Source organism: Nelusetta ayraudi, unplaced genomic scaffold, assembly GCF_046127955.1.
Source record: "Nelusetta ayraudi isolate G7.1 ecotype Tasmania unplaced genomic scaffold, CSIRO-AGI_Nayr_v1 ptg000011l, whole genome shotgun sequence".
Classification (NCBI taxonomy): domain Eukaryota; kingdom Metazoa; phylum Chordata; class Actinopteri; order Tetraodontiformes; family Monacanthidae; genus Nelusetta; species Nelusetta ayraudi.
This window is the reverse complement of record NW_027466061.1, coordinates 19,817,841-19,838,576: the sequence shown is the minus strand read 5'-3', so window position 1 is coordinate 19,838,576 and position 20,736 is coordinate 19,817,841. Positions and strand designations below refer to the sequence as shown.

The following is a 20,736-nucleotide window of genomic DNA, read 5'->3' as shown; positions in this document are numbered from 1 at the left end:
GCACCATGGAATGCATGGAATTAAATACATTAAATCTAAGTTGTTTTAGTCGAGTTAAAATGTGGCAAATCTCCACACAACACAACGCCTCGAGTTTAAAGTTGCATAAGCAGGCATGCATTTGGCTGCTTAAAAGACTTAAGGTTTGATTGGACAGCTGAGTTGTTTAAAGTATTATTATTATTATTTATTTATTTATTTAGTTATTTGTCTTTTGCTGTTCCTCAGGGAACGACCAGGTAATTTGGGTCGATCGCATGGAAAGGGAGAGAGAGGTAGAGGGGGAGAGAGAGAGAGAGAGGGGGGGGGAGAGAGGGGAGAAAGGGAGAGAGAGAGCGAGAGAGAGAGACACACACAGAGAGAGAGAGAGAGAGAGAGAGAGAGGTGAGAAAGGGAGAGAGAGAGAGAGAGAGAGAGACACAGAGAGAGAGAGAGAGAGAGAACCGCGTCAATTCCAGCAGGTAGAATCTTTCAGGCAGGAACTCAATGATTAGAACACACGGTGGATTTTTAAGTCTTTTCGTCATAATGTACGATGTGCTGGATTTTGTTTTTATATGTGCTGTATTTTACAGTGAAACGTAAATGTGACGTATCGGCTTCGGCAATGTTCAGATCAAATAAAGTAGACATAAAGCAGATTTCATTTTAAATATGAAACTATAATGAACAAAATCAATGTATACTTTAGATACCTGCATTTTGAATGAGACCATTCGATCTTGCAATCCTCGCGTAAACTCATCGAGACGCCACGCGAGACGCCTCCCTCCGCTCGGAAAATGCGCTTTAAAGTGCGCACGCACCGCAGATCCTGGGAGATCCTGCTAGCAAAACGTCTACGTCACACACACACACACACACACACACACACACGCCCAATTACCCCTAACCTATGTGATGAAAAAGACAAAAATATACAGCAAAACATCTTAACGTAAACACTTTTACTGATAAAATAAAACATAGGCTGATATAACCTCAACAATTTGCTGTGCAAGGATAAACATACATGCACATTGGAACATGTTGACTGCTGAATTAATATGTTTTCCAATTTTATAGTATTATATAGTATATAGTATATAGTATTACATAGTAGTATAGTATAATTTATAAGTAGCTCGCATGTTGGAAAAAGTGTGTGAACCCCTGTACTCAGCGATGTGGGACATTTTGAAGATCTTGACTCTGTCTCCCCCTATTGATGCCAATTTGCAACTGCTGAGAGGGTCATGGGGGATGGAGCATGACGTCAGATTGTTGTTGTTGTTGTTTTATTTTTGTTGATAGAAAAGAAGAAAAAACAAACTTGTTTGCCAAAAATGAAAGTCAAGTGATATGAAAAAGCAAAAAATTGAACAAGCAATAAGAATTACATAAGCAGATAGTAATGAAATACATTTTTAATAATTGTTTATACTTTTGCTAAGAAGCCAACACCGTAAAAATATTTTCAGAAAACAAACAAATAATGAACATATAACATTTAAGACAATGCCAGCAAGTACAAGGAAAATTAAATAAAAGGGATCACATGCAATTTTAGCACAATGACACGAAAAAAGCCACGCTAGCTTAACATTATGTCGGGTTCTTTTTCGACTTTAAAATTAGATTTCCCCTGGGACAACATTGACATTATTACATTTCTCCCAGCTGGTCTGGTATCGAACTACCTAGGTTTTCATTTCCATTTCCATTTCCATTTACCCTGTCAATCATACTAGTGAGCCAACTTTCTAAATCAAGGTACCTTGCTGCAGGTGTCAAACATTGCAGTAACACAGGGCTTGCCCTCGTGGGCAGGCTGACAAATTATACAGTACTACATCCGACCCGCTGGGGGGGCGCTGTGTCAATGACAGAAGTAACATTCTCCTTGTTACGAGTTAATAAATCATTAAAAAAAAAAAAGTGTTGCTTTAAAGTGCACCAGGTCTATTGTAACATTAACATCTCACTGCTACCTGAGCTAGCCTAAGAATTTTATTTTATTTTATTTGAACGCACAAACTGGTTGTTTTAATTGCTGGTGTTGTCGGCACGACGCCGGTGTAATCTCACCCCGATGCGCCACAGGAAGTAGCCACCCCCCATGGCGAGAAGGGCTATATTGGAGGAGTGCGTGCTGTCTGCGGCTAGATGTAGAGGCCGTCCTCCAGCAGCACACTGGACCGTCCTCGAGACCCTCGCTGCCCCACCTCCCTGTCCCTCCTCTGACTCCCCCCACCGTGTTTCCTCCTCCTCCTTCTCTCCTCCTCCTCCTCCTCCATCTCTTCCTCTTGCTCCCCGCCGACCTCCCGCGCCTCAAACTGCCTCCTCGCGGCCTCCACGCGACTCCCGTGTCTCTCCTCTCTGCTTTCCCGCCTCGACTCATCTTCCCTGCGGCCGCTGCTCCTCCTCCTGGAGGACGGCTGCTCTCTGGCGCCCCCCTCCTCTGGCCTTGGTGGCGCAGCGTGCTGCCCGCGGTGAGACTCCCTCCTGGCTCCTCTCTGGGACTCCCTCGCCTCCTTGTTCTCCCTCCGCTCCTGCCCTCCTCTCTCCTCCTCTTCCTCCCTCCTCCTCCAGCTCTCCACCTCCCTCCGTCCCCGGTCAGCTCTCTCTCTGTCGCTCCTGCTGCTGTGCCTCTTCGTGCTTGCACCCTCCACCTCCTTCTCCTCCCTGCTGCCCTTCTTCCTCTCGCTCTCCCTCTCGGGTTTGACTCGGTCGTGACGCGGCGCTTCACCGCGTTCCCCTCGTTTTGATTCAGCCGACCTGATCTTTACCTCCGCGGGCTCTTTCGCATCCTTGTCTTTCTCCTTTTCCTTCATGTCCGCCTGGTGTTTTGAACTGCTGTCTCTGTCTCTTTTGCTCTCTTCCTTGTCCTTGGCAGCCTTTATGCGGTTCTCTGTTTCTTTCTCCTTCTTCGCTCCTTTCTGAGGTTCTTCAATCGCTGCTCCTTGTTTGACACTTTTGACAGACTCCTGTTTCTGCTCTCCTTTAACAATCTCCAATTTTGACTCCTGCTTGCTCTCTGTCTCACTTTTACCCTTTTTGCTTTCCGCCTTTCCCTTTTCCTCTTCCCCCTTTTCCTTCTTGTCTTTCAGACTTTCTTTAATTTTCAAACTCTCCTCATCAGATTTCTCTTTAACTTTTGACGCTTCCTCGCTCTTCTTGTGCTCCTCCTCTGTCTTTTGGTCCAGTTTCTGCTCCATGAGGTCCAGCTCCTGGTCGAGCTCCGCCAGCTTCTTCGGATCGCTCTCAAGGTCATCGTCGTCCACCTCCACTTCCACCTCCTGCATCTCCTCGTACTCCTCCACCTCAATGCCATCCATGGTCTTCTGCAGCTGGGTCTTGACCTTGTTAAGCTCCAGGAGGCCGTCCTGAAGCTCTTTGCACACGTCCCTGATCTTGGTGGCAAACTTAGTTTTGGCGCCCTTGCGGAGCTCATGGGAGTCTTTGGCGAGGAAGAAAACATCCAGAGCCAGGAAAAGAGCTGACATGACCCCCGTAGTGACGCTTATGGCCTGGGCTGCTTTGGCGGCGCCACCTGCGGCGCCCAGAATCTGCACAGTGCTGATGAGCTTGTCCGTGTTGATCATCAGGGCCTTGCCGGCACGGCCACCCTCCTTCATCACGTGCTTCAGGTTGTGGTTCAGGGCCTTTTTGGCAGCACTTTGTGAGTATTTCTCAAAGTCCCACTCCTGCAGGGTGTCCATACCCGCCTGTCAGAGCACACCACAAAAAGGGGGGTAAGGCAACGGTTAAAAATGAGGAGATCATGGTGATTGTGTTTTCATCAACGATAATCAGTTAATCACAGAAAACATCAGCGGACTATGGTAAAAGGTAATGCTGTTTCTGGAAACTTTGAGGAACCTTTTTAAATAAAGCAATGCGGCTCATATTTGTCTTTAAGCATTTAAAAACCAACAGAATGTGTGACAGTGGTCAAACGGTACGTAATCCCTCATTAAATGAAAGGACATTAACCTCCACCAAGGTTAACGTCCTGTTGGAGATCATTTCCACTGTGATTATGATCATGTGATTACAAATCCAAAAAAAAGAGTGCCCCAGAAACAAGCATATTTAGCCTCTGTTTACAGTCTTCCTTAAAAATGACTGGTTTTAGCCTCATGGTAAAACTGATGTCTGTGAAGGTTCTCAGTCATCTCAGTCATTGTTCTTGCGTCTTGAGATCACAAGAACAAGTCCAATTGCCCCAACTTAACCCTTCTACTTTAGAACTGATGCTTCCATGTATTCCCATTGGTTTGACGGGTGATAACAGCAAGCTGGGGTCGAGGTAGTCTTAGGGCAAAGAAAAAAAGACATCTTGCTAGCAGTGGTGCCGGTGTCCACGGGCCATTTCAAAAAGGCTGATAAGTAGAGCAAGCAAATGAAGTAAAAGCTTCAATTGGAAATTTTACTGATATGTAAAGTCAAAGTCACCATAAACTGTGCAAATACTTCAGCTTTTCTATGTCTTCATTGGACTTGTGTAGCACTTTGTGACTGTGTGTTCCAGCCCTCAGCTAAGACGCCCTCACCTGTACAAACTCCAGACACTCTCTGATGACTTTGATCTCATCCTGGTAATCCTGGATCATCTTCTCCAACTTCTTACGATCCATGTTGGAGTGGACGGTGTCTGTGATGTTGGCCGTGGCGGAGGTGATGCTGCCCGCCGTGGCCACGCCGATCCCCACCGCCGTGACGATGATTGAGGCGCCGAAAGTGAAAGGAGCCAGAATGAGGCCTGTGATGGTGGCCACGCTGCCCGCCACACTGGCCACGCCTCCGCCCACGGCGGCGCTCACCGTTTTTTTGTGGAACTGGTCGGCAGCGTCGGCCAAAGCTACAAGCTCCAGGATGCGATGCTGCAAGGACGCCCCCCGCTGGTTGAAGAGGCGAACAAAGAGACGAGCTGCCATGTAGACGCGATCCGCCGCCTGCTCTACAGCCCTGAGGACAGAAGAAGAAGAGGAAGAAGAAGAAGAGGAAGGAGAAGAAGAAGAAGAGGAAGACGAGGAGAAAGAAGAAGAAGACTTGAACTCAAGAGGATGTATCCTCATCAAATGGGGATTATACAGGAGCTGATCATCTTTTAATGACTCGTGCAGTTATTTAACTGAAGGTATAACAAAAGTAAAGGTTATTGAATCGATAACAGCCTTCTTTCGCTTTAGGGTTAAACTTTGTAGCTAGAGTGTTTTTGCAATAGTACAGCTGTGTGTGCTGTTTTTACAGCTACATTCAGACATGTAGCTGTGCTTTTATACAGTCTAATTTGATGTGTTTATAAGATGGTTTTGACTGACATATAGGCAAAATTATACATAGCCAAAATTAGTCAACTCAAGATGACAATCAGTGCTTACAGTTCTTCATCTCCCTCCCGGAAATTGGAGTTCTCGTTCCACTCTGCCCAACCTAAAGAAGAGAAATTCATTAGTTCATTTTTTGACTATTTTCAATTGGGAAAAAAACCCATCTGATCTTGAACTATATTGTAACACAAAGTGTGAACTGAAGGTACATTGATCACAACTCCCTCCGTTCAAGTGGTTCTCTGCGATAAGTGCTATGGTGCATGTTATTATTCACATTAACTTTGAACATAATGTGCAGCCCTCATGGTTAATAACAAGAAACAACTGAACAATTATACAAACTTTTGACTGTATTCCACCACTCCATCAATTCATCAGTTTCCTGAAAAAGAAGTTCAAGTTTAGAAAAGTGGAACAATGACATCAAACAGCAAAGCTTCTGCGGTCAGCTCCAAAACAGCTTCCCACACACGTCCTTCCTGATCCATCTCATTAAAAACATGCTCGTCTGAAAACAAATCTGCTGTTGTTGATGTCCTAGTCTGCGTTAGATGCTCATGCAGATGATTCAGAGGACTGAGGCCGCTGAAAGTCTCTCACCTCCTCAGCCTCCGCCGTGTTGTGTTCAGTTGGATAAGCTGCCATCTCAACCGGCTGGACCACCACCGAGTTCTCCTTGAAACAGCAGCAGAGGTTAATCGGCAGCTTCAAACAGTTTATAGTTGTGCAACCACCTCATTAGAATGAATAACGTGACATTATTCATCAAGGTATGTGTTTTCGGTTTTTAAATAAATGGAAACAATAACAGACATTTACGGTTTGCATACAGGCCTGATTTGAGTATACTGATATCACATGTACCTGTGAGGGGTTAATCTCCTGCAGCTCAACAGACTCTTCAATCAGGGCCATTTTGTCTGAATCCTTAAAGAGGAAACCCGAATAATGAATGAACAACCAAAAGAAACATGCATTTAAAAGGAGATGAGGTGCATCAAAATGACAGAAATCAAGCAGAACTCTTGGACCTATGAAGATTTAAAGGCCGGTTCTACATAATCTTGATATGTTGAGATTTTTTTTTCTGTTGAGAGTGGCAGTGGAGTAATAAGCTGAGCAGAGACATAACAAGTGCAGTTAGAGGAAATGAATGCAAACCTGACTAGGCTTTGGAGGCTTGGTGAGAGTTTTCTTGATGCGGAAAGAGACGACCTGGAAAACAAACAGACGGGCAAAACCACTTATGAGGAAAAAAAACAACAGAAAAAAACAAAGTTTAGTGCACAGCGCAAGAGTGATTTTACACATCATTTAAAAGGGGCTATACACACAATTACATGTACAGATGATAAAAAAAACAACAACTTTGAAACACACTTTGCTTTTTCCTGCTTTACTTTGCAGAGTCTCTGCTTTTTCTGTGCAATGTGTTAAAAAAAAAAGAACATACTCGTTTTTTCTTTTTGATGGTTCTCTTCCGTCTCAGACCGCCTCCCTCCAGAGGCCTCACATCTTCACTTTCCTGTGAATGAAGACACTTGTAAGACACAACTACAGGGCAGCGAAGAAATGGCAACGTTGGTTTCTTTTATATGCAACCCCACTGACCGAAACTGAAATGAAGTCTTAATATCACAACAATCTTACCTGGTGCTCAAGTGTTTTAGGCATCCTCCTGAAGATTCCCCCAAATGCACCTTTTTTCTCCTGTTTATTTTTATTTTTTTCAAAAAATTATGCAAGATTCTCAATTTTTAGAGAACATTTTCTTCTCTTGTAAAACATAACAAAAATATTTACCTTTGCAGTTTCTAATAGGTTATCCTGGCTGGTTGAAAATCGACCAAGCTCGTCCTGTACAATGATTTTAAAATACATTATGAGCAGAGAACAAAGCATCATAAACTAGTCGAAAATGTTCACAGTAAAACTTTTCATAAATTAAATAAATTAAAACTATTTTCTGGTGAGTGAAGAGTAACGTCTGCTTGGGGGAAAGAATTATAAAACAAAACTCTTTGCCTCAATATTAGCTGTGTTTTCACACAATCAAAACCGTAATTATCTCGTTAAAGAGCACCGACAACACTGTGTCTGTGTTTACAACATTATCGCCAGCTTTTTTAATTTCTCACCTCTGCAGTTTCTGCGAGGCTGTCACAGCTGGAGAACAATTCCTTTGACTTCATGAGAGGATCCTGGAAAACAAAAACAAATCCAGTCTCTTGGATTGTCAGAAGACATTCTTTAAGATTGCGAGATCGGTACATTTTTTGGAATGGTGACTTTGAGTCATTACATAATTACATGTTCAAGATATACTATGGGGGATATTGACAAAAATGCAAAAAAGACATAATTTGAGGTAAATTACACTGTCTTCTGTTTCAAATGTTAAATAAAAAAAAATGATGTTGTGATACTTTATGTCCTCCCTGGTGGACATTTACCACCATGAAGCTAGTCGATCAATAGCCGCTGCAGCTTAATCTTCGCCTTCTTATCTACAATGGGCCGGCAAAGGAGCAAGCACAATTGAATGGCAAGTATCAGGAGAACAGCCATGCTAATACGAGGGAAATTTTGCAATCATCAGTTTCTATGTGCCTATGGTAAAAATCCTGCAAAGAAAAAAAAAAAAAAAAAAAAAAAAAATGCAACCCCAAATATTCCCAGGGATGACGGAGTAGAACAAAGTCTCCTGCTCACCTCAATGACGATGGTGCGTGGAGCCGGTTTGGGAGACCTTCTGAAGATCCCTGCCAGTCCCCCAGTTTTCTCCTGAAACACATCATATAGCGACACACTTGCGGTTACTTATTATCCTCAGCAAGAAAAAAAAACAAAACAAACGTGTGAAGCGTTGAGCGTGATGCAGCAATCAACACCTTTGATGTGGCTGCTTCTGACAGGTTCTCCATACTGGCAGATAAGTGACTCTTGGCCTCGTCTGGGTTTAATTCCTGAGCAGAGAAGAAATGATCACATGAGTCGTGATGACGAACGACAAAGTGGGAACCTGGGTCAGGTCTCAGGGTCTTCAGCGCACCTCGTCCGCGAGAGCTCCCTCTGCTGGTTTATGGCCCTTCTTAAACATGCCACTGAAAATACTTTTCTCCTGTCAGGCGGCAGAAAAGCAAAGTGTGAAAATGATTTTATTTGTCCACCTACTGGTCACTGCACTGCTCACTGGCTGATGGATCATTCATTGAAATTTGGTTTGGTCACTACCTTGGCACCGCTGTTTTCAGACAGAGTCTCATTACTTGCTGTCAACTCTTTCAGCCACTCCTTATCCTACAACCAGACATACACTCATAGTTCATATCATTGACAGGAAAGTCATTGTAAAAGTCACTACAGATGGTGATGCTGTGACTAGTCACCTCTGCAGATGTCTCTTTCTTTTTGATGAGTCCACTGAACAGGCCACCTTTCTCCTGATGGGTGAGAATAAAGTCATTTAATACATTTATCTCCTGTCACGTGTAATAGGGGTAATGCGGTATCATGGTCAGAAAGTACAGTGGATTTAGCAAGTTAGCCATGACATGTTTTCATTTATTTGAAATCAAGTCAGATTGGTGTCATGTCACTGACCTCATCAAACAGGTTTTCAATGCTGGCTGACCTTTTAAAGAGTCCTGCAAAGCCTCCCTTTTTCTCCTAAAACACACGGTTTTGTCAGTTTCCCCAGTTGACACAATACAATCAAACAGCTACATTTGTTGTCAAGGTGCAGAGCAAAAAAATGAGAACGTGCTCAAAATGATGGCAGAGCTTCATTTTCTTACACATTTAAATGTTTAACCTCTGGCTTTTCCATCTTAATGAGCTGCAAATTTAAAGCCTAGAAGAAGGCATCATTTTTTTCCTAAGGTTCTTTTCATGTGCTGTGATCTTTATGAAGAATGAGAACAATGGAAGAAAAGACAAAACATTACCTTCGGGGCAGCGGAATCACAGAGATTCTCACAGCTATCAGACAATTTATCTTCACTTGTTGTTTCCGCCTCCTGGAGTAGAACATGTCAAACATTAATGTCAATTCTCACACATGTCAAGAATTGTCTTCAGAAGAACTTCTGCTTTAAAAAAACTGAATCAGACAAGAAGTACCTTCACTGCTGTGGCGGCCTCCATTGGTTTGTGTGGCTTCTTGAACATGTTGCTGAAAATATTTTTTTCCTGGTGAAACAAAAAATGCTGTTAATGAGTATTTCAGGGAACTTTTAAGCCTTTCCTGTGTCCTGCTGCTCACCTTGGCGGAGTTACTTTCAGACAGGTCATCATTGCTGGCTGAAAGCTCCTTCTCAACGTCCCTGTCCTGAACACACACACACACACACACACACACACACACACACACACACACACACACACACACACACACACACACACACACACACACACACACACACACACACACACACACACCATGTTTTAGAACAAAGGGAAAATCATCTTCAGATCACAAACATCCAGGAAACATAAGGCCACGTCACCGGTGACTCTGGCCTCTCTGCAGATGCTTTGGGAGTCTTTTTCAGGAGTCCACTGAACAAGCCTCCACCTTTCTCCTGGGGAGTGAGACACAAGAGTGAGACGTCTTTCATGCTTGCGTTGATAGTCTCCGATCATCATGGCTTTGACCCACTGACCTGTTTGCTCTCAAGAAGATTTTCGGTACTGATTGAGAGCTTGTTAAGAGACTCCTGTAAAAAGTGAGAGTGGGGTTGAAAATTTTTACTGAGAACATATTTTAGCTGTAATGAAATTGTCTTAATTGTTAATAGCCACTACTCAAGACTTTAATTTGAACATATTAGGAATTCTATTAGTCATTGAATGTAGAAACGTATTAAATGTGCAAAACCTGTACTTTGATATCATGAAATATCGTTCCAAACAAGATTTCTCTGACAACTTTCCACTTCCACATTTCTTTACTCGAAAAACTCTAACAGCTCTGTAAATATAAGTATTCTCTTCACCCAGCAAATATTACAGTGAAACCCGAGAAAAGAAGAACAGGTTTAATATTGTAGTGCATTGACCTCATCCAATGGTGCAGCTTCCGCAGGTTTTTGAGTCTTCTTGAACATGCCACTAAATATCCCCCCTTTTTCCTGAGACAAACAATCAAATCAAACGAAGAGTTATTTATTTTAGAGAAGAAGACGATCGCATCCTCGCTCTGAAATGATGACTGAGAAAATGTCACCTTAGTGCTCTTCAAAGTTTCACTATCTGAGTGCTCAACGTCGGATGTCTCCTGAGAAGAGGTTGAAGAAGAAGTGAGGATCAGTGACATGATTGTAATGGCTTTTTCAGTAATTTAACACAACAAGGTTCGTTTTTTTACGTGAAAGGGGATATCAGGAAATGAAAACTAACAAAGCACAGCTTACTTCCTCTGAGGGAGGACTCTCCGAACGTTTCAGTGACTTCTTAAATATTGCAGTCAAAGCCCCACCTTTCTCCTGAAACAAGGTTTCATCCGTCAGGTTCTCAATGTTACATCGTTTTTTAAATTTGACAATTGTCAAATGCCTTTGGAGTCATTGACTGAGACAAAACAACAACAACAAAAAAACAGTCAACACCATGAGACATGTTCCCCGACCTTTGTGTTCTCAGCCAGGCTGTCATTGCTGCCAGAGAGATCTTTCTGTTTGTCCAGGTTTTCCTGAAAGAACAATACAGCCAGTCAAGGGGAGCAGCGGGGTCACATTGGCATACAAACATTATTTCTTTTCTCTTACAAAGGAAATAATCAATGACGCTAAAGAGCATTGCAGACACAACATTTTCTTATAGAGTCACAGTGACTGTGTGTGACTGTATGTTCAATCCAATCAGTCCTCACAATGGAGGGATGTACAATTTAAACGAATTGAAATTAAAGGACGCCCAGTATAAGCATCATAACCCTGCACACATTTAACTCGACAAAAGCAAAATCTGATTGTGTGTTCATGCTGAATTCATGAGGGATCTGCCTAACCTGGACAGTAACCTGAACAGAAAGTGAAGGATGAATGAAAAAAAAAATAATAATAATAATTGTTAAGACAGGTTGGTTTTGAAAAATGAGAAGTCTGTTGGCTACAGTTATGCATAATATGATAATCTGTCCACGCCCCCCCAAAAAAGGTGTGTGCAACATGGGTGCTGGAGAAAAGGCACCTCTCCAGGTGTCTTGGGAGGCTTTTTGAGGAGTCCACTGAACAAACTCCCTTTTTCCTGCAGAGTTAAGAAAAGAGAGGAAAGTAAAAAGGTGTTTTGTTGCACTGACTTGGTGTCTGTGGGTGCGTCCAGCTGCCACCTGTTTGATGAAGACTCACCTTGCTCTCTGATAGGTTGTCAGAGCTGGCAGAGAGCTCAGCACGCAGCGATCCTGCACCCTGAACAGAGAGAGTGAGAGAGACAGAGGGAGAGAGAGAGAGAGAGAGACTCCCCGTCAGAGCAGCCACACACACACACACACACACACACACACACACACACACACACACACACACACACACACACACACACACACACACACACACACACACACACACACACACACACACACACACACACACAGTTCTGAGACAAATGAGGAAGACAACTGCATGCAGTCAGGGGTGGACGCAGCAGTGAAGCTTGCCCTTGTTTTGTCCATGTCCTTATTGCTGCTATCCTGCAGTAGCCAGCTCTGTGTTTTACCTGCAGACGTGGAGCCTCTGATAGTTTGGGAGATTTCTTGAACATGCCACTGAAAACGCTCCCTTTCTCCTGGGACATTAGGAAGGGAGAAATTCATTACAGTTCATATTTGCACTGAGAATAAATGAGTTCAATGACTCCAGGGGCCACCCTGAGAGTTTGTACTGAATAATGAAGACATTTTGTAAAGCTGAAGAACAAACACAAAACAAAATGTTTCAGGCGGGAATAGCAGAAAGGCTTCTGAACTCCACTGTACAGAAGTCGTAGAGCAGTTTGAGATATCTCTGGTCAATGCATGAACGCAGTGTTTAAATAGTGTTCATCCCCTATTCACAAACTACGGTAATCTCAATTCTGGCAAATGGTAACACAGAAACATATGTACAACAGCTTTAATGGAGAAAGACAGTAAAGACAGGAGACTCTCTCGTTCTCTTTGTTCAAATCACTCTGGACTTCCTACCTTTGCGCTCTCGTTCTTCACCTCATTACTGTCCGACTGGCCGACCTGCAGCAGCTGACTGTCCTGATGCAAAGATAATCAAACATCATTTAACAAAAACAGTACAATCTAAAATCATGTCATTAGTTTTTGGCTCATGTGTTATTATTTGCCCATAGAACCAAATATTTATAGAACCATAAACATATGCTCTACCATATATATTTATATAATAATTGATGATTCTCGAACACTCCCTGTTGTGGAAAATGAGTGTGATGCAGACAGTATGTTCTCTGATTATTGGAGCTTCTGATGTGTGAAAATCATCTTTACCTGTCCTTGTGTTTCGTCTTCAGGAGGTTTGGGAGATCTTCGAAGGATCCCGCTGAAAAAACCTCCTTTCTCCTGCAGGGAAATGAATTTGAATTATAGCTGACTGGCAGACTGACATGGACAACGACATTCTGCTCACTTCCTGTGCTCACTACCTTTTCACTCAGATTCTCAGTGCTGCCAGATAGATTGTCAGACTGGGGCTGTTGGCCCTAAAACACAGAATAACTTGCTTTAATGTGATTCCAAGTCAACCGGCCTGACCAGTCAATTTGTTTCTTGTAACTTCACCCTGTCAGTTGGAGCAGCGTCAGTTGGTTTTGGGGCCTTCTTGAACATTCCGCTGAATATTCCTCCTTTTTCCTAAGGCAGAAAAGAAGCCCAACCATGGTGAAAGACTCATTATGGTCATGTTAAGCTTTAGCTGAGACAGTCTGGCTGTGTGCACTGTAAATAAAGATCACTATCTTTCCTATCGCAGCTCCTCACCTTGCTGCTGCTGTTCTCAGACAGACTGTCACTGCTGGCAGAAAGTTCACTTTTCCCACTCAGATTCTCCTTTAACACCAATAAAGGGGGTGGGGGGTTTGGGGGGGTGAGTCAGTAATACAGGAAAGAGGAATCAAAAAGGAAAAAAAATTTTTTTTTGTTGCTTACCTGTGCTGGAGTGTCATCTGCTGTTCTATTGGACTTTTTGAGGATACCTGAAAATAGGCCTCCCTTTTCCTGTTAAAACATCACATTTTAAAAACATTAAACTGTTCCTTTAAAAAAAATAGACAAAAAAATATACATGAAAAGCAGGAATCCTCAACTGACTCAGTCATACGTAATGATGTGTTTATTTATGAGAAAAAAAATTCAATGAAAACGGCAAATGAGCCAAAGCGCTTACACTGGCGTGTTCAGTGCTTTTCTTTTCTGATTCCTCTGTATCTTCACTGTCACTGTCTGCTTTTTGGACCTGAAAAGGAGAGAATTACATTGAGAAACACACACGCATGGCAGAAAATTAACTGATGAGCTTTTGAAAAACAAAAAAAAACAAATTTGACTCAACCGTCTCCGGCGACTTCTCTTTTTGAGTCTTCCAGAAGATTCCAGCCATCAGCCCTCCTTTCTCCTGAACAAAAACAGACGGCTCAACGTGCAGTTGACCAAACGGAAACAAAAATGGAACTACTGCTCTTTGAGAATTCACTATGATGAATTCTGTTATAATAAAACTGTTAAATCAGTGTTCCTTTGCAGATTGCAGCTGGAATTTTCCCCATGTTGCAAAACCAAGTGGTGCCTCAAAATACTCGCTGAGGCTAATGAGCAAACATGGTCTAGCACATTCAAAGTGTGACGATCAGATTTTTTTTCAAGTCTAGATGAGTGCACTCATCAGCAGCAGGCATCATGTGGGTGCAAGCTTGCCACAAATGCCAGGAGTGAAAAGCTTTTAGTGCTCTATTGTACTATTCAATAATGAGGAAACATGACGTTCTGATTAAACTTCTGACATTCTACAACCCAAGCCCTGGCCATGTGGTTTGCAAGCAAGCGGTTTACTTCCTGTTTCCTGTTTTCCTGTAAATCGCTGCCATAGTTGCTGACACACTGCCGGATTGGTCCTACAATAATTGGTTCTGGCTAGAAATATTTAATGGCATTTGGACCTCAGAGCTCTGTGGTCAGTCAAGTTAGCCCACTGTTTCCAGAACAACCAATTCTTTTGTAAAATTCTTGTGTTTAAAGGGTGAAAAGCAGAGCTGGTATCCCTTTGGTAGACGTCAGTGAGATGCTGCTATCAACCGCCAACCTGTTTGGGTTCTGCATTCTTTTGTTGCTTGTTCTTCTCTGCAGATTGTTCTTTTTCCGAAGACTCTTCCTCTGTGTTGCCGTCTGCATTCGGATCTGTGCTGGCCTTCACAAAAAAACCAAAAACATTCAAGACGATGGAACAGAATAGGATAAATTAGTCAGAGAAACCAATATTGCACTGAGACATGGCTTTCGAACCAGACGGTAGTAAGAATGTCAAGTTATTGAAACAATGAAAGATGGTGAGAGAGTAAAGGGCAAGTCAAGGCCGAGACACAAGAGCGTCACTGGTTCTGTGCAGTTCCAGTGTGTTAAAAAAAAAAAGAAGGTTTTAATGGACTTGTTATTACAATGTTGTGACATCGTCTCTGTGGTTATGGACATGTTTGAATCAAAATCCTTTCCACCATTCAACTCATGATCAGTCGTGTACTGAGCCCACCACCTACAGCAAAAACACCAGGCCAGGTGGTGCTTCATACCTTTGGTGATGACTTCAGCTGCAAACCTTTCATTACTCCCTTAAGAATGCCCTGCTGACATCACAGTCACATGTCACAAAGGAACTGAGAGGAGAACAGAGACACACGCACACACACACATGCGCACGCACATGCACACGCACACTAACCTGTTTGCTGCTAGGATCCTGTTTGGCAGGGACGTCTTCAGTCTTCTCTTCTTTCTCACAGTCACCAGTCACATAGCTCTAGAGAGAAAAGACAAACACCTGAGAGACACTCGACAAAAACACATGCTGACTCAGCACATTAACGCATGAATGAATTAATCATGAATTATATTGTTTTCATGATGCATACTTCTTATCTTCACGCACACTGGAGCAGAACTTACAGTGAACGACGGGACTTTTTCCTTTTGGCTTCGGTGAAACCTTCCAACATGGAATGCCGGAGTGCCCTAGAACAGAAGACGTATGAGACATCAGATGTCAAAGATGGAGATAACAGATCTGGGTTCTGTAGCTCTATGATTTCTGCGGTATGTTCAGAAGCACATGATTGTTTGTTGTAAATGGAGTTGTGATGTAGGAGGTGAGGAGCAGTGGTTGAGCGGTGCATAAAAACAAGCAACAGCAGCAGTCAACATGTGTGTGTGTGTGTGTGTGTGTCTACCTGTGTTTCTTCACTCTTGTCTGACCTGTACTGATTGTTTGTGGCAGTGGAGACACGTTCCTGTGCATGGAAAAATAAACAGCTAGATAAACATAAAAAAAATCATATAATCCCCGACACATGAAAACATATTTTCACCAAAAATGTGAAAGCTAATGAGAAATTGGGTGATTCTTTGAATAATAATTACTCATCTTTGTAAAGCAGAAAACATGCAGATGCAAGCTTCTATTAACTTCATGTTCACCTTTAACATGAGTAACTTTAAAGGGTAAAAGGAACCGATGAGAGCTATTATATAACGTGTTTGTATGTACAGCACCTTGTCTTTTGATCTTGGTGGAACCACAGGAGTTTTGTTCAGTTTCTCTTTTGTCTCCCTTTGATTCAGGTTTTCTTTGGCCTGATTCAGGTGAAAATAAAAATCTTAGCAGATCAGATCCCAAAGTGTTTTACATTTAAAACAGGTACCAGACTATTTTGATCTATAAGAGGGATAGAGATTCAAATAACACTAAAAAATACATTTAAAAAAATTAAAAAGCGTATTGTTTACCTCACTGCATTTTGTTTTCAATCCGGCCGCTAAGCCACTAAGTTACAGTACAGAAAACATAAATCTGACCACGTCAAGTCTGTTTGGAGACTTTTAAAGACATTTTTCCTCTCTTCTTTTATTTAGTGATTTAGATAATCTATTTAAAATCTATGAAAGATTGTGATTAAGCAAATTAATTATTATGCTTTCCCCTGTTTTATATCTGTGACGCTGTGACAAATTCATTTTTTTGCAATTTGTAGTTGCACAAAAAAAAAAAGGCAGACAGACATCTGAACAGAGCCTTTACTTTAGCTGCTAAGCTGAGAAGTGATGGCAACAGAATTCATTTATCTAGTTTTATGTGTTATATGTTTCTCAGTAAAATGCCACATTTGCCTTAGGCTCCTCACAGTGTTGCTCAGTTTGAAACAAAAAAGGTTTTGGAGTCTGTGTGTATGACGTCAATGCCGAGAAACATCAGAATTTGAAAATTGCTTGATACAACTTTAAAGGGTCCAATGTTTGAATAAACACTTGAGGCGTCACAGAAAAAACTTAGATCAAGCCAATCTGACGAAGCCTTCTTAGAGGAGTCAGAGACTATTTTACAAACACAAGGCAAGACTGCTACACTTTCGTTAATTGTCATATTTCATAAAGGGAAGTGAAATGTGAATTGAAACTTCCTCAATCAGTCCTTGACACACAACTATTTGTAAAGCTCTTTGTTGTGTTGGTCATATTAGCCTTTTCATTTTCAAGGTCATTTTCTAATCTATTTAATCCTGAAGGCAACAGGGCCAACAGCAGCAGTTTCCAAACCTCAGAAACCACTTACGATGTCTGAGGGTCGAGGAGGCGCCTGGGGATTAGGCCTGTCCAGCTTCTCCAAGTCATTTCTCTTTCTCTGCAATAATAAATGATGGACAAGTTTCAAAACTTTCTGCCTCTATATGTTAAAACTGTACTGACGAAATCTTAATGTAGGTGAATAAACCCTAAATCTAAGCAAACTACCTCTGCAGGCTTTGGAGGAGGTTTGGGCTGTGAAAAGAGAAAAAAAGATGAGTCAGGGTAAAACTTGAGAGTACTCTACAGATGGTCCTTTGTTGGCCCCTACTGAAGGATTGGGAGAGCTGTTTATGAGAGTGTGAACTACTTGAAGTTGAAAAGTGGGTGACTGGAGTCGTTGATTCTCAGGGGCCGCTTGCACAAAGTCAGATTTTTTTGAAACTGCACATTTTCGAAACCGCACTCGAAAAAATTCACGTTTATACGAATACGCTGGGAACGACTGAAAACAATACAGTACTTATGCTCGACCTGTTGTGGCGCCGCGAGTCTACTCCCTGAAGGTGGAAGAACAAGAAGAACACCTGAACCACAGTTTGCCATAGCTGTCATCAGATTCTGCCTTTGAAGTGTTCAGGGCCCCCCCCCCCCCCCCCGCCAATCTCCCGCTATACACGCCGGTCCAATAGGTGGCGATAATTGCCAATCACCAATCAAATCAGAAGCAGAAAAAGACTATGTTTTGGTTGAGATGCAATTTTTTTGTGCACCAGAGATATTGGAGAGGACTGCCCCTGAAGCGAGTAGTTGTGGGTCTCTGTTGCAGAAAGCCAATGTGCTGAGGGCCAATCTACAGTGAGGGTGGCGGCACATGAGGCAGGTGATGTGGCTTTCACAAACATATTTCTTTAATTCTGAGATTTCCATTCATTTTTGTCTTTCCATATTTTTTGCGAATAAGCGCACATTTGCTTGTTCCTGCGACTCTCCTTTCTTGAAACCCACAGGCATTTTCTTTGGTGAGGCTGCTATTTTAAAGTCCATAGAAGCTGAAAACGGTAATGTTGGGGAGATTGCGCATTAGTTTGCTGTTTTTATTTAAGCTGTAAATGTTCTCACCGGCTCTGGTTTCTTTTTAACTCCTGGCTTCATCATGCAGGCCTCCATCTTTCCTGTGGCAGTGAGAAATAACTGGTTACAAGACTGATCAAATGCTATTTTGTTAGTGTTTGATCAGAGCATTTAAACTTCAAATCTCAACTGAACCAGACCAGGAAGAAATCTGACACTTTGACTTATTTACCCTGTTTTGTTTGTTTGTTTGTTAATATTTACACAACTGAAATACTGTAATGTCGCCAACTATAACTGCGGGTTTATTTGACAGCACCTCAGAAGGAGAACATCATTCAAAATGGTAAGACATTCGGCTACAGTGTCGACAGGAAGAAAAGTTTGCCCAAAACACATTCTGTCTTGACACAATCACATTTCTCAAGGTCATCAAGTCCTCAGTTTTCCCACTTATGATAAGGAGGTAATGAGTGCAAGTGCAGATATAGTTTACGCTCTCAGAACGTGATTTCACGATAATACATTTTAGATCTCTAAAAAAAAAAACATTTAGTCTTATAATTAGATCTGATCGGATGATCTAGTTTTTGTGCAAAGTTAAGCTGTTTAATCTTCTTTTTTTTAAAAAGCCATAACAAAACAGAAAATAAAAACGCAAATTATACAACACATGTAAATTTATTCAAGCAGTGTAACTCTAAAGAATAACAGGACAGAGTTAGTTTTATGATTAGTTATTCATAAAAATGGCCATTGAGGTCAACCACGCCAATCCTCTTCGATCAGCATCCTTAAGAAAAATCAGTTACATGATCTTTGAAATGATCAACTCAGTTTCTTTTCTTTTGTTTTTCCAATGAAGTCAGTTGCCACAGTATTGCAAGTACAAAAAAAAAAAGAAAGAAAAAAAGAAGCACACCAAAGAAATGATTTTACTTGATAACTCTAACCTGCAGCATCAGAGAACACGGGGGCGGGTAATGTTTTTGTCCAGCTGTTTCAGGAGATGAGCGGAACAGGCCACTTTTGTTGATTAGTCAACCCGGCAAGAAACGCCTCAGAATCTTCTTACTGCCCGGGTGTTTTTGGAGAAGTCCCACAAATCACATTTCCTTAAAGTGGAAGTCGGTCGCTCGGCTCAACACTGAGTCTCCGCACCGACACAACTTTTTACATTGCGAACAGTTTGCGACTTTTAAACACCGGGAAAACAGTGACTGGAGCGATTCAAACATGCACACGCGTCGTCATCGCCGTCGTCGTAGTTCACCGTCCTCCGACCAAAATGACACTCACCGCACGCAGTATTGACGGTCAATCAGAGACGGTGGAGGCAGAGTGAGAAGAGAGCTGGGAGGCAGCGCTGAGGGCACAGGAGGATCCTCCGCCGTCACCGCATTCTTTTAAACGCACCCCTGAAAGCGAACCGACCGCACAACATCTGTACACGGGGGGGCGTTCAAGAGCACTCCCGAAACTCCTAAATCACAACACACGTCACTTCTGCTGCTTCTGCCGAGCGTTTTACGTTCAATTTATTAGTTTGATTACGCAATGATATGTAGAGCAGCTAATCATGTGATACTTCTACTACTTCATATTTAGAGGAAGTCATCCATCCATTTTCTTTCTCCGCCTCTGCTGCACTCCAGAGCACGGGGTTACACCTCGGACAAGTGGCTAGTTCGTCATCACAGATAGACACAACAGACAGTTGAATTATACATCTAAAGGTCCTTTAAATTAAATTAAGAAGATAGTTCACGCACAACTGTAATCATTTTCTAGCCCCGCCTGGTAAGTCACCCAGTTTGTTTACATGCTACCAGAATTTGCAATACGTGCCACTTTTAGAATGGACGTAGCTGCTGTCTTGAAGGCTACAACAAATAAGAAAATAGGGGGGAATAAATAAAACTGGCAGTGTTATGAGTTGGATTGCACGATCACGAGGTCAAGGCTGTGTGGACAGGCCTGCACGTAAGGACTCCCGCTGGTTAAGTTAGACGATTGTATACACGTACATTTATGGCTATAACTTTATTTATATTCTAAAGTCGAATGTCTGTTGTAAAACGTTTTGGCTTCAACGCCAAAGCGACTGACAAACTCTCAACCTGTCAACGCCGTGCCCTCTTGTAATTTCTTCATTTCAGGAATTTCCGACAACACCCAAAAGCAACAGTCTCTCTACACGTTGAACAAAGCATCTTCAACGCCACTAGTCTACAGAGCGTCTGTCACAGATCCATGTGCTGTATAAAGGGACCAATTGCCACACCAAGCATTCTGAACACTTATAGTCTAGTAAAATAATAATAAAAAAAATAAAAAAATAAAAAAAAACACACTGAAAGTGAATGTCTTACCTCGGTTTTGAGGCAGATATGAAGTGCTTCTTCCTGACTTGTCGGGCTCTAATGAACTCACCTGGGGAAAAGGGCGTGGCCAGTCGTACCTGTGGGAATGGGAGGGGCAGAAACAGGCTTCCAGTCTGACTCATGTGACCACATGTAAACAAAGTGCGTTTCATAGGGACAGGTCGAAAATAGAAAAGGAAGCACGTAA

General features: G+C 42.3%; 1 protein-coding gene across 1 annotated transcript; it reads right to left on the bottom strand.

Annotated features, from left to right (window-relative positions):
* Window positions 1-1,380: 1,380 nt before the first annotated feature.
* On the bottom strand, window positions 1,381-20,612 carry LOC142885366 (uncharacterized). The gene is made up of 48 exons (XM_076021755.1): window positions 20,538-20,612; window positions 18,214-18,266; window positions 17,320-17,346; window positions 17,141-17,209; window positions 16,084-16,164; window positions 15,762-15,821; window positions 15,481-15,546; window positions 15,257-15,334; window positions 15,108-15,161; window positions 14,624-14,728; window positions 13,877-13,939; window positions 13,712-13,780; window positions 13,474-13,542; window positions 13,306-13,374; window positions 13,108-13,179; window positions 12,972-13,028; window positions 12,817-12,888; window positions 12,502-12,564; window positions 12,036-12,104; window positions 11,669-11,728; window positions 11,511-11,567; window positions 11,329-11,340; window positions 10,948-11,010; window positions 10,733-10,804; window positions 10,546-10,596; window positions 10,379-10,450; window positions 9,983-10,036; window positions 9,827-9,901; window positions 9,583-9,648; window positions 9,441-9,509; window positions 9,266-9,337; window positions 8,922-8,987; window positions 8,708-8,761; window positions 8,553-8,618; window positions 8,371-8,439; window positions 8,210-8,284; window positions 8,031-8,102; window positions 7,457-7,519; window positions 7,122-7,175; window positions 6,969-7,028; window positions 6,772-6,843; window positions 6,480-6,533; window positions 6,183-6,245; window positions 5,919-5,993; window positions 5,661-5,700; window positions 5,367-5,418; window positions 4,536-4,950; window positions 1,381-3,707 (listed from the first exon to the last, which is right to left on the bottom strand). Exons 2-48 carry the CDS (start codon window positions 18,259-18,261, stop codon window positions 2,142-2,144), a joined length of 4,830 nt encoding a protein of 1,609 aa, XP_075877870.1. The 5' UTR covers window positions 18,262-18,266; window positions 20,538-20,612; the 3' UTR covers window positions 1,381-2,141.
* Window positions 20,613-20,736: the final 124 nt, after the last annotated feature.

Excerpts from the sequence above, each read along its gene's own strand:
- LOC142885366 (XM_076021755.1), bottom strand. The coding sequence starts at position 18,261 with ATGGAGGCCTGCATGATGAAGCCAGGAGTTAAAAAGAAACCAGAGCCG. Across the intron at positions 15,335-15,480 it reads AAAAAGTCCCGTCGTTCACT|AGCTATGTGACTGGTGACTG; the intron begins GTAAGTTCTGCT and ends TTTTCTCTCTAG. Across the intron at positions 5,701-5,918 it reads ACACGGCGGAGGCTGAGGAG|GAAACTGATGAATTGATGGA; the intron begins GTGAGAGACTTT and ends CTTCTTTTTCAG.